Source organism: Triturus cristatus, chromosome 9, assembly GCF_964204655.1.
Source record: "Triturus cristatus chromosome 9, aTriCri1.1, whole genome shotgun sequence".
NCBI classification, from domain to species: domain Eukaryota; kingdom Metazoa; phylum Chordata; class Amphibia; order Caudata; family Salamandridae; genus Triturus; species Triturus cristatus.
The window spans coordinates 1,272,685,950-1,272,702,185 of record NC_140592.1 but is presented as its reverse complement, the minus strand read 5'-3'; the positions used below and the strand labels follow the sequence as shown (position 1 = coordinate 1,272,702,185).

General features: G+C 47.2%; 1 protein-coding gene across 2 annotated transcripts in view; it reads left to right on the top strand.

Moving 5' to 3' along the window:
* PPP2R3C (protein phosphatase 2 regulatory subunit B''gamma) overlaps positions 1-16,236 on the top strand; it is a 91,775-nt gene that overhangs the window by 39,019 nt on the left and 36,520 nt on the right. For both annotated transcript variants that reach the window (XM_085627440.1, XM_085627439.1), the window contains 2 exons: positions 3,546-3,658; positions 10,872-10,969. In XM_085627440.1, the coding sequence (XP_085483566.1) occupies positions 3,546-3,658; positions 10,872-10,969 (211 nt within the window). The remainder of the gene's footprint in view (positions 1-3,545; positions 3,659-10,871; positions 10,970-16,236) is intronic.

Genomic DNA, 16,236 nt, shown 5'->3' with positions numbered 1-16,236 from the left:
TGGTACATAAACCAGCATGGGGAGTAAGGCTGTATCTTCTTTGCAGAGAAGCTCTAACTCTGGTCCTGGGCTCAGGATCATCAGATTTGTGTCATAGCAAATTACATGGCTAGAGTTCTCAAAGTGTGTGCGAACAGTCTTTTGGCATTTTTAATCCGATTACAAGTGGCATCTCTACCTGGAAGTGGATCTTCACATCTTCTGGGTATGGGGGACACCTCAAATAGGCCTTTTTGCCGCTCGAGAGAACACGCACTGTCCGTCATTCTGCAGCCTCCAGTACCCGGTGCAGGGGGCCTTGGGGGATGTGTTTTAATTGGACTGGGGCTCCCAGCTGGTATACACATTTCCCTCATACTCTTGATTCCTCGGGTTGTGAGAAAGATTCGGCTTGACCTGGCCCATGTCATATTAATAGCTCCTGATTGGCAGCGAAGGGTGTGGCACACAGACCTTCTTCACCTCCCCCTGTGCCCTTTGCTCCATCTCCATCACTAGGCAGACCTCCTCTCGCAATCGCTGGGGGAGGTTCTACACCCCCACCTCCAGAGCCTACACCTATATGCCTGGAGTTTGAACGGGGCAACCTGAGTGCTTTTTCACTTCCCCTGATGTGGTGGATGTTATTCTGTCATCCAGAAGACACTCCACCAAATCGGTTTACGCTGTCACGTGGTCTAACTTTGATAAGTGGCGTGGCGAGAAATCTAAAGAAAATCAATTTCCCTTTTGTGCTTTAATTATCTACTTAGACCTCTATTAGGCAAATCAAAACATATACCTATGAGTACACATCTTGAACAATATGCAAAAATATATAAAATCAATCTCTACAACAATATTTAAAATCAATCTCTGCTCACTATATAGTTCTAAGAATTATTTATTATATTGTTAAAAATATGCACCTCATATATATGTTAAAATACATCCATTAATAAAAAACAAACTATCACATTTATATAGTGTTCAAATGCAAACAATTTATTACTCAATTAACATCAAATACACGAATTAAAAAGAATCTGTCGCAGCAGCGTTTCGATAGTAATTGATATGGTTCACACCACCTTCATCAGGACATGTATATATAGGAGACCGAGAAACCTAATTACTAAATTGCATAATTATCACGATTTAACATCATTTATGCCATTTACAGTTCCCTAGCATGTAACAAAATATGATTGCATGCCTTTACACCTCACGTGTGTATGTCTCAACCAGTGTCAAACCTCACTCTTGTTGATGGATGAAAACAAACGAGTTTATTTATACTCCGAATTGACACATGATCAGCACAAATCCCCCCCAGTGTTTCATTACAATCCTACGGAGGAGCATGTCATTAATTATCCCTCCAGTTATTCGTGAGTATTTACTTGTTCCTTTTCACTGGTTTCTATAGAAGCTTTAATCTCATCAGGGATTCAAGAGGTTATCTCTGCTGTCTGCGCTTCAGACTGATGTAATACTGGTAGCCAATCACTTCCCTCGAGATGCCTCTAGAGCTACGTCAACCAAGGCACAATCTGTGCCACCTGGAGTACCTGAGATGTATAAAACGTGCCCCTTATCATTATGGGTCATCTCTTAATAGTGCGAACATTGCTTCTCCATATGGTTGAGCCGAAATCACACACTACTTCACTTACTTTTATCAATGCTCATATAGTGCTTCAGGCTGTATGAATTAAAACCAAGCCCCCGTCGCAAGCTGCTTTTCGATTGGAGCGGAGGTACCTGCAGTACATAAAGTAAAAAACAACTCTCCCTACCCCATTGGCTTTTTTATTTGTTAAAAGCATATAAATATTTTTTTTCCCAGCCTTCCTTCCGACTTTTTCTACCAAGCAGGGTTGGTGCAGGCAGGCGGGCGCTGGACCCACTATTATCATAGAATTTCCTCACGAATTTCCATACATAAGGAAGAGCTGCACTCAGGACTTGTGGAAAGAATAATAGTTTAATGACTGACGTGTTTTAACCAAATGGTCTTTGCCAAAGTCACTATTGACACAGACCTCTGGGTTGAAACGCGTCAGTCATTAAACTATTATTCTTTCCACAATTCCTGAGTGCATGTCTTCCCATACAAAGTTACTCACTTAAATAAAGAGGCGTAATCTTTAATCCATTCGCAGAATTCGATTGTCCTCCCAATAAAGGGATTTTATTCCAAAAAGGGCCTTTGAAGTGTGTGTGTGTGTGTGTGTGTGTGTGTGTGTGTGTGTGTGTGTGTGTGTGTGTGTGTGTGTGTGTGTGTGTGTGTGTGTGTACACGTGTGTTTGTACGTGTGTGTGTGTGTGTGTGTACGTGTGTGTGTGTACGTGTGTGTACGTGTGTACACACATATATATATATAAATCAAACAAATCAGGTTGCTGCCTGTGGAGAAAGCCCTCCGGTGGATAAACGTTTTCCTCTTTGAAGGTGCAGCGAACAGTGTAGTGAACGCGATGCCCAGAATCACAGCCAGGCGCGTTTCGTGCAGGACGCCCTTATTCACAGACAAGCACGGAGTCGTTCACTACTTGTGCAATTCATCTGTTATTGAAAATATAAGCGTGTGTGTATATATTTTTATGCACAAATAGGAATACTAGTGGTTCAACAAATTGATTTTCATGAAAGGTGTGCTCCAGTTATTTCTTTCTATTCGACCAAACTCTGCTTAATGATATATTGCTGTGGTTGTCCGGTCTAAATTTGAGCACCTATAAACTCAAACAGAATTACATCTAGTGTGGAGGGGCTTCCTTCAACGGGTTTGGGTGTGTGACATGCCTGTTTTAAGTGTACTGGTGGATGTTAGCTAATGATTGCAAAACATTGTGACTCACATTTGTGTTCCCATGAAATGTCCCTCAATACATTTACTTATCTACATTTATATAGCTCGTGATCACCGTAGGTATTGGTGCGTCTCGTGATCACTCTAAATGCTACACAAGGTCTTACATTAAAATACATTGGACTAGGGGAACGGTAGTGGTGGCTCGAAGAAGAGAGACGGATGGAGATGAGAGGGGTGGGAGGCAACAAGAGGGACACGGGGAGGACGTGAAGAGGGAAGTGGGCTAGGGACAGGGGGAGTAGAGGAAACAGAGATGGATAAGGGGTAGAGGTGGAGCAGGGTGAAGGAGGGTTGTTGAGGTAGGTGGTAGAGTTTGAGCAGGATGCGATGTGGTGAGGGGGAGAGCAGTAGCAGAGATGGAGGGAGGTGGCGATCAGGAGGGTTTTGAAGTGGAAACAACAGACAGTGGAGTGGAGAGAAGATTGGTTAGTAAAGCATGGACACAGTATGATTTAATGAGAAGCGGGTAATATGGGCAGTATCGTCTAAACAGATGAGTCTTTAAAAGACGCCAGAAATATAGAACAGACGTGAAGTTCTGACTTCTGTAGGCAAAGACTGTTTCACACCTATATTTCCAGCTATGCGTTTGCAATGACTAATTGTCACCATTGTGTATATTACTGCATTTCCATTTGTCGCGTTTTCTGTTTTGCGATTTAAAAAATGTATTTCCTTCTCATAATAGAATCTATGGTTTCTGCTCGACAAGCACCAGACGCTGCCCATGGTCGGAGATGAGGCCATGATAAACTATGAGAATTTCTTGAAGGTTCGAGACAAGGCTGGACTTAAGTGCAAGTAAGAACTATACATTCTGGGACATATGATTCATTCCACGCGCTCTATCACATTGTATTTTTATTACAGCTCCTTTTCCTACACTGAGGGGTAGCACATATTTCCCCTCTTTGAAATACTGTTCACCTTTTGAACATCATTCAGGCCAAGATCATGTTTGTAAAGTATTCACAAAGTAAAACTGTCCTGTTTGTTGCCTGTGAAATACCATATTATCTTCAGCTCCATTGATCTCTGCTCACTAAATACAGCTTCCTATTCTATATCACTAGATGCATTCTCAATAAATTCAGCAAACATTTTCCATATCGCACAATCCCTTCTCACCGAGTACAGCTCACCCTCATATATCAGTTGATGAATACTCACTAAGAGCAAACATTCTTATAGAACTCACACTTTGGGCCCCGCAAGGGGTTAGATATTCACGATACAAATTCCAATACAGTTACTCTAGAACGCTCATGTGTCACAAACCACGTGATTGCTCATTGAGTATCGCTCAATGATGGTTTACCCAGTACGGTGCACATTCCAATATTATACAATGCATACTCAATAAATGCAATTTACGTCCGTGCTTGCATGGTCTGCAAGCTTGCTATACACACTTATGTTTCATATCAATCAACATGTGCTCCCTGTATGCAGATCATAATTCAGTTGTTAATCAGTGCATGCTTTCCAAAGACAGCTCCTTTTCCTTTATTATTCAACACATACTAACTTTTAGATCTGACTGCAGCCTTTGACACCCTAGACTGTGGGCAGCTTCTTGCCGCCCAAACAAGAATTGGGACTACTGGGCCGCACTCTCCAGTGGATCTGTTTGACTCTCGCTCACATACAGCAGAGAGTCCACTGCGCTCACATACAGCAGAGTCCACTGCGCTCACATACAGCAGAGAGTCCACTGCGCTCACATACAGCAGAGAGTCCACTGCGCTCACATACAGCAGAGAGTCCACTGCGCTCACATACAGCAGAGTCCACTGCGCTCACATACAGCAGAGACTTCACTGCGCTCACATACAGCAGAGAGTCCACTGCGCTCACATACAGCAGAGAGTCCACTGCGCTCACATACAGCAGAGAGTCCACTGTGCTCACATACAGCAGAGAGTCCACTGTCTTTTCTATCCAGAGGATGGATGTCTGGTATGTGCTGTTCCCCAGGGGGCTGCCCTATTGCTATTTCTGATCAACACCTGTTCAGTCCCTTGGGTGGGGCCAAATAAAGCCCATGGTCTGCCATAATAGATGAATGCACAAGACACTCGGGTCATCTTGGAGGTACGTGATGCAGCACCGAAAATACGTCACCTTACTTGTGACCCATAAAGGCATGCATGTTAAATAAATGTCTCTCTGCCTAAATACTTCCATGGCTGAGATTCTGACACTGGGCCTAATAAATGAGGCACTGGTGTATTTGCTTAGACCCTTCAGTGCACCCCGCATAACTGCACCCCGAACCAATGAAAAGCAGTATGGAAACCTGAGTATCCCAGTTCCATTTTAAAAGGTAAACATCTACCCTGTTGCTTGGGTCCATCCCTTTGATCCTGCTGCTCCAAGCAGTTATGCGGCCAGCCCTATTTACTGCTCTGCTGTCACCTTGAACTGGATTAACTAAGGTCTGTATTACGACCTCTGCACAGCAGGCTGACCAGACTAATGTATGGCCGTACAAAGCGCAGTCATATCTCTGAAGCACACTCTGCTTTAGGCTTGGTCATTGTGGAGCCCCAGATCAAATGTGCTCATTGTTATCCAGACGTTCATCCGCGTGTGCCAGTCTTGACCCCTAAAGCCAGTCTCAATGCTGCAGCTTGGCTGGGGCGGACGCAAGGAGATCAGATCCTAAAACCACGATCTTGAAGCAGCTCTAGTGGCTCCCTCTACAACAGAGGTCTTCAAACTATTTTGCTCCTGGCCCCCCTAAGCAAAATGCTTGATGTTTATAGCAGGGGGAGGGGCAGGGCTGAGCACAGGGGACAAAGCTTATGAGATCATTTCAGTGGCATTTTTCTGTAACTCATAATCCACACTAAATGCGAAAATCATAAAAGTGCAAATCTATCAAAGAAAAAACGAAATTGACCAAAAACGCAAGGCCCCAAAATTGGGGTTTAGTGGGCTTGGTTCCCTATGCACCTGCTGCACTAATGGTAGCTGTGGCCCTATGGAGCAGACAGTCTCCTCTGCCTCTTTCACCCCTTCCACTCATGCCTGGCTATCACTCCAATCTTGAAGCAGACTGTCTCTTTCTGCAAAAAAAGGATCCCCCCCTCTGTGCATCAAGGGTGCCCTCTGCCCTAACACGTTTGTAAATGAAGACAGTTATAATTGTGATGCAGTGGCCCCTGACAGCCCCGGGCCCCAGTGCCGCTGCTCCTGCTTCACTAACGATAGCTATTGCCTTGCAAGGCATGCAGTCTCGTCTGCGCTTTGCAAAAAACATGGGCCCCCATATTCCCCTTACCCCCTTCTGCCTTCTCTCTGAAACCCAGCTAAGATATCTCCTTTGCTTCTATGTTCCCCTCCCTCGGGCTACGAGTCCAAGGCCCAAAGCAACGTTGGCACAGCAAATGAGTACGGGGCCTTAATGCAAACAAGGACGCTTAGTGCAACCGCCACAGCTCAGGTTTAGTTGGCCCTTCACAACCATGAGCCCTGGTGTCACTGCACCTGCAGCACTAGTTGTACCTCCGGCCCTGTGAAGCAAGCTGTGTCCTCCGCCCACACCACTGGGCCATCGTTCCTAAGCCTGAGGCTCAAAGCAGGCTTCTCCGCCCCTTTCTATAAACAAAATCAGGGGAACAACCCCCATCTCTTGCCCCTTCTTGCTTGGGCTCTGCCCCTGTGCAGGAGGGTGACCTAGCCCCTAATGCTGCCAAGGAAAATGTCTCCCACCCTTTGTTTGGTAGTAAGACAGCCAACATTGTGGAATGATGGTCCCTCACAACCCTGGCCCCAGATCCACGGCACCTGCTTCACTAATGGTCCTTTTCCTAGTGACTCCCTCGCTTCCTCGAGGCGTCTCTCTGAGAAACGTCCATTTGTCATGGGAATGTATTTGCAACCGATTTGCTTTGAGTGCATTTATTTTTCATTTAAGGTTCCTGCATTATATTAGATGCGGTTAACTGCAAGAGAAAACAAGACCCTTGCAGAATAAACTCTGGTAAAAATAACAAATTATTCTGGAGGTGTGTTTTTTGCTTACAGCGAACTTCAGATAAAACAATGCTAATCATTTGGAGATACTTTTTTTTACATAATAAAATTTCCCATATATTTTTGAGCACTTCAAGGGCTGCATGTAAACAAAGACAATCTGGAAATGCACTAAATAAATAATGTTGCGCTTCTAGGCCCTCCTCATTTAGAAGAACTTGTTGAAGCATTTTCGCCCCACAGTTTGAAAATCTCTGCTCTAGAAGTACTGCTCAGTTTCAAGATCGCTTGTGTAAAATACCTGCAAGAAAAACTCCATGCCTCAGGGAGGCAAAAACTAACCGGAGGAAAAGCAAGACTGAAACGGAGATCCTAAAGTCCAATAAAGCAAGGCCGCTGATTGGGCCATTTTCTGTTTAGCACCCAGACTTTAGATCTGATTCCTGAAGCCATGAAGTATATCCCAGACCTCCCACCGCCAGCAAGAAACTCAAAACGCCTGTGTTCAGACTTTTTTCTTTAGTTTTCCCTCCCAATAGACCAAACTCAGTTACGCAGGTATCCCGTAAATAAAGTTACCTAAAAGTTGATGTTATATGTGACATTAGACTGTAAGTGATTTGTCACATGCAAATCACAATGCTGTGCCAGTGGATATGTCCATACTCTATTAAAGTAAATAAATAAACTATTCAAATATTAACAATAAATACAGCTCATATTTTGCATTACGTAGCACATGCTTTTTGCATACCCCAAGAGGCGCAGTAAACCAGTACAGCAGTAGGGGCCCACTCTGGACGAACCCTTGGACGAAGGTGGAAAGGGGCGAGACAGAGCTTTAGAGACCAGAGGGGTGCCACTGGTCAGGGGGTTCCAAGTTATGGTGCCATTGTTTTCTAGGAAATCAGGTGAGACCATGCACTCAGAAATCAAGAGCATTGGGATTCCTCTGGGGCGTCTGCTCCTTTTTTGTGATCAAGGTCAAGACTTTCGCCTGGGAACCATGTGTTAAGGGTGAAGCACTGGATCGGGGTACTTTGGGGTACACCCAACATTATACAGAGGTACCAGAGATCAGGATCAGGGTGGCATTAAATCTCCTACAAGTGACAACTCGGGAATAGAGGAAGAAGGCAACCCAGTGTTCCTCTTGGGCCAATAAAAAAGAGAAAGACGGGCATCCAAAGATGTTAAGGCTGTTGCTTTTCACATCCTGGGTTCAGCACAGCTGGTGATCCTATGGTAGGCAGTGTACTGAAGTTCTGACCTTTTGGTCACACAGATATGGAAGCATGCATGATCAGGGTGAGTGGTGAATCACACCTGTGTCTCTTTGGCTTCACCGACGGACTTTGACTTGGGGTGCGTGGCAGCTCTGCATGTCTCCTGAGCTGACTCTCCTTTTCGTCACACAGCTATGGAAGCTTGCATGATATAGAAGCTTGCATGATCAGGGTGAGTGCTGAATCACACCTGTGTCTCTTTGGCTTCACCAATGGACTTTGTCTTAAGTTGCGTGGCAGCTCCTCATGTCTCCTGAGCAGGCTCTCCTTTTGGTCACACACAGGTGGAAGCTTGCAGTATATGGAAGCTTGCATGGTCATGGTGAGTGCTGAATCGCACCTGTGTCTCTTTGGCTTTCACCAACGGACTTTGTCTTCAGTTGCGTGGCAGCTCCTAATGTCTCCTTAGCTGACTCTCCTTTTGGTCACACAGCTATGGAAGCTTGCATGATATGGAAGCTTGCATGATCAGGGTGAGTGCTGAATCACACCTGTGTCTCTTTGGCTTCACCGACGGACTTTGTCTTGAGTTGCGTGGCAGCTCCTCATGTCTCCTTAGCTGACTCTCCTTTTGGTCACACACAGGTGGAAGCTTGCATTATATGGAAGCTTGCATGATCAGGGTGAGTGCTGAATCGCACCTGTGTCACTTTGGCTTTCACCAACGGACTTTGTCTTAAGTTGCGTGGCAGCTCCTCATGTCTCCTGAGCAGGCTCTCCTTTTGGTCACACACAGGTGGAAGCTTGCAGTATATGGAAGCTTGCATGGTCATGGTGAGTGCTGAATCACACCTGTGTCTCTTTGGCTTCACCGACGGACTTTGTCTTGAGTTGCGTGGCAGCTCCTCATGTCTCCTTAGCTAACTCTCCTTTTGGTCACATAGCTATGGAAGCTTGCATGATATGAAAGCTTGCATGATCATGGTGAGTGCTGAATCACACCTGTGTCTCTTTGGCTTTCACCAACGGACTTTGTCTTCAGTTGCGTGGCAGCTCCTCATGTCTCCTTAGCTGACTCTCCTTTTGGTCACACAGCTATAGAAGCTTGCATGATCAGGGTGAGTGCTGAATCACACCTGTGTCTCTTTGGCTTCACCAACGGACTTTGTCTTCAGTTGCGTGGCAGCTCCTCATGTCTCCTGAGGTGGTTCTTCTCTTGGTCAGTCTTCCACTAAGGTTGTCGCAGCTGGCTTTGGCTCTTAACCTCCGGCTTTTATTTCTCCAAGGCTCAGGCAGTTTTCCAGTCTTAGTCAGAGCCTTAAGGTGACCAGAAGCAGAGCCTCAGTCCTGGTAATGCCTCTCTAAGCTAGATACTAGATTCTGCTGGTGACGTTAAAAGAGGTACAAGATCCTAGTTCTGAATGGCCAATATTTATGCCTGACTTGGACCGCAGATATGAACACAAGTCGCTGGCGAGAAGGGGAGAGTTAGGAAGACACCAGATGCCTTCAGCAAGGATGATCGGTAACGGTGAAATATATATTCATGATCCAGATATTGTTTTGTTCATAACTTATTACCGTTTCCTAAAATGACTTTAATTTACATTTAGTAAAAATCCAAACACTAAGAACAAGATATTTGGGTGCCATGAAACACTAATCCTATTCCCGGCAGCCAGTTACAGGAAACTTTGGGGCTTCCTGAGAACTGCTGCTTTGAAACAAGTTGAGAATTCAGTATTGAATCATCTCTAAAACTAGCGTGCAATAAATCGACGTAGCCAACATTCTGAGCGTCTTCCATTCAGTCGCAGGTGGCTGCTGTCTGCTGGAGTCGGTCTTCAAGCCTTTTGCACATCACTGAAGTTTTGAACCTGCATCTTCCACAGTTCACCTTATTGTTGACACAACCTCGCTTTATGTCCCATTATAAATGGTACCTTTGTCAAACCACCATTCCTCCAAACAAGATGATCAGAATCATTCTCTTGGGGACCGTCTCTGAGAATTCTCAAGTTAGACTCTGGTTTCCACCAGCCAGGGGTTTCAAATACGATTCCTAACTAATTGTACTCGGACGCTACATCTAAAGCATTTGTGCCAATAACCAGCAACAATTCACTTTTCAAACCTCATTCAGTGCATGTTCACTAAAAACATCTTGCTTACTCCTGTCATATGACCCAGCACATTCTCACTAAATCCCGTTCATACTTCATATGTCACTGTGTGCGCACCAAGTGCGTCTTGGGTTTCATATATCACCAGATGCTCTGTAAATACAGCTGTCATATCAGCACACGGAAACTGTATTTAGCTCCTGAGGGCTCTTTATTGCCTCCACACATTTTGCAGTACTTGGCATATACTCACTAAATGCATCTCACTGAATCCTTTCTTTTCAGTCAGTCACCACATGTGCAATAAATACTACTCCCATGTCTGTCTCTCTGTACTAAACACAGCACAGATTTTACCACTCTGCCCATGCTCACAAAATACAATGTGTTTTACATGTCCAGTGGCCCTCTCTCTCATCCCTGTTTGTCTCTCATCTCCCTCACAAGCCCTTTTCTGCCATGGCTTCCTCACATGCTACCAGTATGCTCCCTGTGGAGGCGATATAACCCCAGCAGGCCATGCCTCAGGATTTGTCGGCTACCTTTCCTCACTCCTGGCATGCCCCCTTCTCCCTCATCTTTGTTGGCCATATAAGTGGTAATGAAGCCTCCGCCTCCTGAGTCGGCCCTGTATCACAGCGGGATGCAGTCTTTAACACATGCCTTTCTCCTTGTGTTTTATAGGCAGTTCTTTGCAGCCACCGTATTTGCCAAACTGCTGCACAATGATGCTTATGGGAGGATCCCCATTATGCAGTTCTTCAATTATGTGATGCGGAAAGGTGGGTGCTTGGCAGATTGAAGGGAGGGTGACTCAGTCCATTCAAGCTGAAGTGAGCCGCGCTGCACTGTGCTATGTATGGGGATATGTTTATAAATGTACTTGCGGACAGGACTAAGTAAGGAATTGGGGCAAAGGTTTGTGCGGCTTTCACAGTATCTGAAGCCGAGGCCCCCCCCCTCCTATTACAGATGACAAAGGATGTACCAGTTGTGCTTTTTCCTCTTCCAGCGTGGCCCCTTACAACAGAAAGTATGAAAAAACAGGATTCTATATCATAATCATTATTTTACTCCTCGTTGTCCATCTGGGTACTTTCTTCATCTCATATGTCATAGAGGCCATCTCTCTAGTAAGGTGAGGATTGTTTTATCTGCATGTGGTGTCTCATGGGTCATCATGTCTCAGTAGTGCAGGCTGTCAAGCAGCTCTCAGTGTGTCTGGTAGGCTGTCTCTCTCGTAGTGAGGATTGTTTTATCTGCTTGTGGTGTCTCATGGGTCATTGTGTCTCTGTAGTGCAGGCTGTCATAGAGCTCTCAGTGTGTCCAAGAGGCCGCCTCTCTCCTGGTGAGGACTGTTTTATCTGCATGTGGTGTCTCATGGGTCATCGTGTCTCAGTAGTGCAGGCTGTCAAGCAGCTCTCAGTGTGTCAGAGAGGCCGTCTCTCTCCTAGTGAGGACTGTTTTATCCGCACGTGGTGTCTCATGGGTCATACTGTCCCAGTAGTGCAGGCTGTCATGCAGCTCTCAGTGTGTCTGGTAGGCTGTCTCTCTCCTAGTGAGGACTGTTTTATCTGCACGTGGTGTCTCATGGGTCATCGTGTCCCAGTAGTGCAGGCTGTCAAGCAGCTCTCAGTGTGTCAGAGAGGCCGCCTCTCTCCTGGTGAGGACTGTTTTATCTGCACGTGGTGTCTCATGGGTCATCGTGTCATAGTAGTGCAGGCTGTCATGGAGCTCTCAGTGTGTCTGGTAGGCTGTCTCTCTCCTGGTGAGGACTGTTTTATCCGCACGTGGTGTCTCATGGGTCATCGTGTCTCAGTAGTGCAGGCTGTCATGCAGCTCTCAGTGTGTCTGGTAGGCTGTCTCTCTCGTAGTGAGGATTGTTTTATCTGCTTGTGGTGTCTCATGGGTCATTGTGTCTCTGTAGTGCAGGCTGTCATGCAGCTTTGAGTGTGTTACAGAGGCCGTCTCTCTCCTAGTGAGGACTGTTTTATCTGCACGTGGTGTCTCATGGGTCATCGTGTCCCAGTAGTGCAGGCTGTCAAGCAGCTCTCAGTGTGTCAGAGAGGCCGCCTCTCTCCTGGTGAGGACTGTTTTATCTGCATGTGGTGTCTCATGGGTCATCGTGTCTCAGTAGTGCAGGCTGCCAAGCAGCTCTCAGTGTGTCTGGTAGGCTGTCTCTCTCCTAGTGAGGACTGTTTTATCTGCACGTGGTGTCTCATGGGTCATCGTGTCCCAGTAGTGCAGGCTGTCAAGCAGCTCTCAGTGTGTCAGAGAGGCCGTCTCTCTCCTAGTGAGGACTGTTTTATCCGCACGTGGTGTCTCATCGGTCATACTGTCCCGGTAGTGCAGGCTGTCAAGCAGCTCTCAGTGTGTCTGGTAGGCTGTCTCTCTCCTAGTGAGGACTGTTTAATCAGTATGTGATGTCTCATGGGTCATCGTGTCTCAGTAGTGCAGGCTGTCAAGCAGCTCTCAGTGTGTCAGAGAGGCTGTCTCTCTCCTAGTGAGGACTGTTTTATCTGCATGTGGTGTCTCATGGGTCATCGTGTCTCAGTAGTGCAGGCTGTCAAGCAGCTCTCAGTGTGTCAGAGAGGCTGTCTCTCTCCCAGTGAGGACTGTTTTATCTGCACGTGGTGTCTCATGGGTCATCGTGTGTCAGTAGTGCAGGCTGTCATGCAGCTTTGAGTGTGTTACAGAGGCTGTCTCTCTCCTAGTGAGGACTGTTTTATCCGCACGTGGTGTCTCATCGGTCATACTGTCCCGGTAGTGCAGGCTGTCAAGCAGCTCTCAGTGTGTCTGGTAGGCTGTCTCTCCTAGTGAGGACTGTTTTATCCGCATGTGGTGTCTCATGGGTCATTGTGTCTCAGTAGTGCAGCCTGTCAAGCAGCTCTCAGTGTGTCTGGTAGGCTGTCTCTCTCCTAGTGAGGACTGTTTAATCAGTATGTGATGTCTCATGGGTCATCGTGTCTCAGTAGTGCAGGCTGTCAAGCAGCTCTCAGTGTGTCTGGAAGGCTGTCTCTCTCATAGTGAGGACTGTTTTATCTGCACGTGGTGTCTCATGGGTCATCGTGTCCCAGTAGTGCAGGCTGTCAAGCAGCTCTCAGTATTTTTGGTAGGCTGTCTCTCTCGTAGTGAGGATTGTTTTATCTGCTTGTGGTGTCTCATGGGTCATTGTGTCTCAGTAGTGCAGGCTGTCATGCAGCTTTGAGTGTGTTACAGAGGCCGTCTCTCTCCTAGTGAGGACTGTTTTATCTGCATATGGTGTCTCTTGGTCATCGTGTCTCAGTAGTGCAGGCTGTTATGGAGCTCTCAGTGTGTCTGGTAGGCTGTCTCTCTCCCAGTGAGGACTGTTTTATCTGCACGTGGTGTCTCATGGGTCATCGTGTCTCAGTAGTGCAGGCTGTCATGCAGCTCTCAGTGTGTCTGGTAGGCTGTCTCTCTCCTGGTGAGGGCTGTTTAATCAGTATGTGGTGTCTCATGGGTCATCGTGTCTCACTAGTGCAGGCTGTCATGGAGCTCTCTGTGTGTCTGGTAGGCTGTCTCTCCTAGTGAGGACTGTTTTATCTGCATGTGGTGTCTCATGGGTCATCGTGTCTCATTAGTGCAGGCTGTCAAGCAGCTCTCAGTGTGTCTGGTAGGCTGTCTCTCTCCTTGTGAGGACTGTTTTATCTGCACGTGGTGTCTCATGGGTCATCGTGTCCCAGTAGTGCAGGCTGTCAAGCAGCTCTCAGTGTGTCAGAGAGGCCGCCTCTCTCCTGGTGAGGACTGTTTTATCTGCTTGTGGTGTCTCATGGGTCATTGTGTCTCTGTAGTGCAGGCTGTCATGCAGCTTTGAGTGTGTTACAGAGGCCGTCTTTCTCCTAGTGAGGACTGTTTTATCTGCTTGTGGTGTCTCATGGGTCATTGTGTCTCAGTAGTGCAGGCTGTCATGCAGCTTTGAGTGTGTTACAGAGGCCGTCTCTCTCCTAGTGAGGACTGTTTTATCTGCATATGGTGTCTCTTGGTCATCGTGTCTCAGTAGTGCAGGCTGTTATGGAGCTCTCAGTGTGTCTGGTAGGCTGTCTCTCTCCCAGTGAGGACTGTTTTATCTGCACGTGGTGTCTCATGGGTCATCGTGTCTCAGTAGTGCAGGCTGTCATGCAGCTCTCAGTGTGTCTGGTAGGCTGTCTCTCTCCTGGTGAGGGCTGTTTAATCAGTATGTGGTGTCTCATGGGTCATCGTGTCTCACTAGTGCAGGCTGTCATGGAGCTCTCTGTGTGTCTGGTAGGCTGTCTCTCCTAGCGAGGACTGTTTTATCTGCATGTGGTGTCTCATGGGTCATCGTGTCTCATTAGTGCAGGCTGTCAAGCAGCTCTCAGTGTGTCTGGTAGGCTGTCTCTCTCCTTGTGAGGACTGTTTTATCTGCACGTGGTGTCTCATGGGTCATCGTGTCCCAGTAGTGCAGGCTGTCAAGCAGCTCTCAGTGTGTCAGAGAGGCCGCCTCTCTCCTGGTGAGGACTGTTTTATCTGCTTGTGGTGTCTCATGGGTCATTGTGTCTCTGTAGTGCAGGCTGTCATGCAGCTTTGAGTGTGTTACAGAGGCCGTCTTTCTCCTAGTGAGGACTGTTTTATCTGCACGTGGTGTCTCATGGGTCATCGTGTCTCAGTAGTGCAGGCTGTCAAGCAGCTCTCAGTGTGTCTGGTAGGCTGTCTCTCTCCTAGTGAGGACTGTTTTATCTGCATGTGGTGTCTCATGGGTCATCGTGTCTCAGTAGTGCAGGCTGTCAAGCAGCTCTCAGTGTGTCTGGTAGGCTGTCTCTCTCCTAGTGAGGACTGTTTTATCTGCACGTGGTGTCTCATGGGTCATCGTGTCCCAGTAGTGCAGGCTGTCAAGCAGCTCTCAGTGTGTCAGAGAGGCCGCCTCTCTCCTGGTGAGGACTGTTTTATCTGCACGCGTGGTGTCTCATGGGTCATCGTGTCTCAGTAGTGCAGGCTGTCAAGCAGCTCTCAGTGTGTCTGGTAGGCTGTCTCTCTCCTAGTGAGGACTGTTTTATCCGCACGTGGTGTCTCATGGGTCATCGTGTCCCAGTAGTGCAGGCTGTCATGGAGCTCTGTGTGTCTGGTAGGCTGTCTCTCTCCTGGTGAGGACTGTTTTATCCGCACGTGGTGTCTCATGGGTCATCGTGTCCCAGTAGTGCAGGCTGTCAAGGAGCTCTCAGTGTGTCAGAGAGGCCGCCTCTCTCCTGGTGAGGACTGTTTTATCTGCACGTGGTGTCTCATGGGTCATCGTGTCATAGTAGTGCAGGCTGTCATGGAGCTCTCAGTGTGTCTGGTAGGCTGTCTCTCTCCTGGTGAGGACTGTTTTATCCGCACGTGGTGTCTCATGGGTCATCGTGTCTCAGTAGTGCAGGCTGTCATGCAGCTCTCAGTGTGTCTGGTAGGCTGTCTCTCTCGTAGTGAGGATTGTTTTATCTGCTTGTGGTGTCTCATGGGTCATTGTGTCTCTGTAGTGCAGGCTGTCATGCAGCTTTGAGTGTGTTACAGAGGCCGTCTCTCTCCTAGTGAGGACTGTTTTATCTGCACGTGGTGTCTCATGGGTCATCGTGTCCCAGTAGTGCAGGCTGTCAAGCAGCTCTCAGTGTGTCAGAGAGGCCGTCTCTCTCCTAGTGAGGACTGTTTTATCCGCACGTGGTGTCTCATCGGTCATACTGTCCCGGTAGTGCAGGCTGTCAAGCAGCTCTCAGTGTGTCTGGTAGGCTGTCTCTCCTAGTGAGGACTGTTTTATCCGCATGTGGTGTCTCATGGGTCATTGTGTCTCAGTAGTGCAGCCTGTCAAGCAGCTCTGTGTGTCTGGTAGGCTGTCTCTCTCCTAGTGAGGACTGTTTAATCAGTATGTGATGTCTCATGGGTCATCGTGTCTCAGTAGTGCAGGCTGTCAAGCAGCTCTCAGTGTGTCAGAGAGGCTGTCTCTCTCCTAGTGAGGACTGTTTTATCTGCATGTGGTGTCTCATGGGTCATCGTGTGTCAGTAGTGCAGGCTGTCATGCAGCTTTGAGTGTGTTACAGAGGCT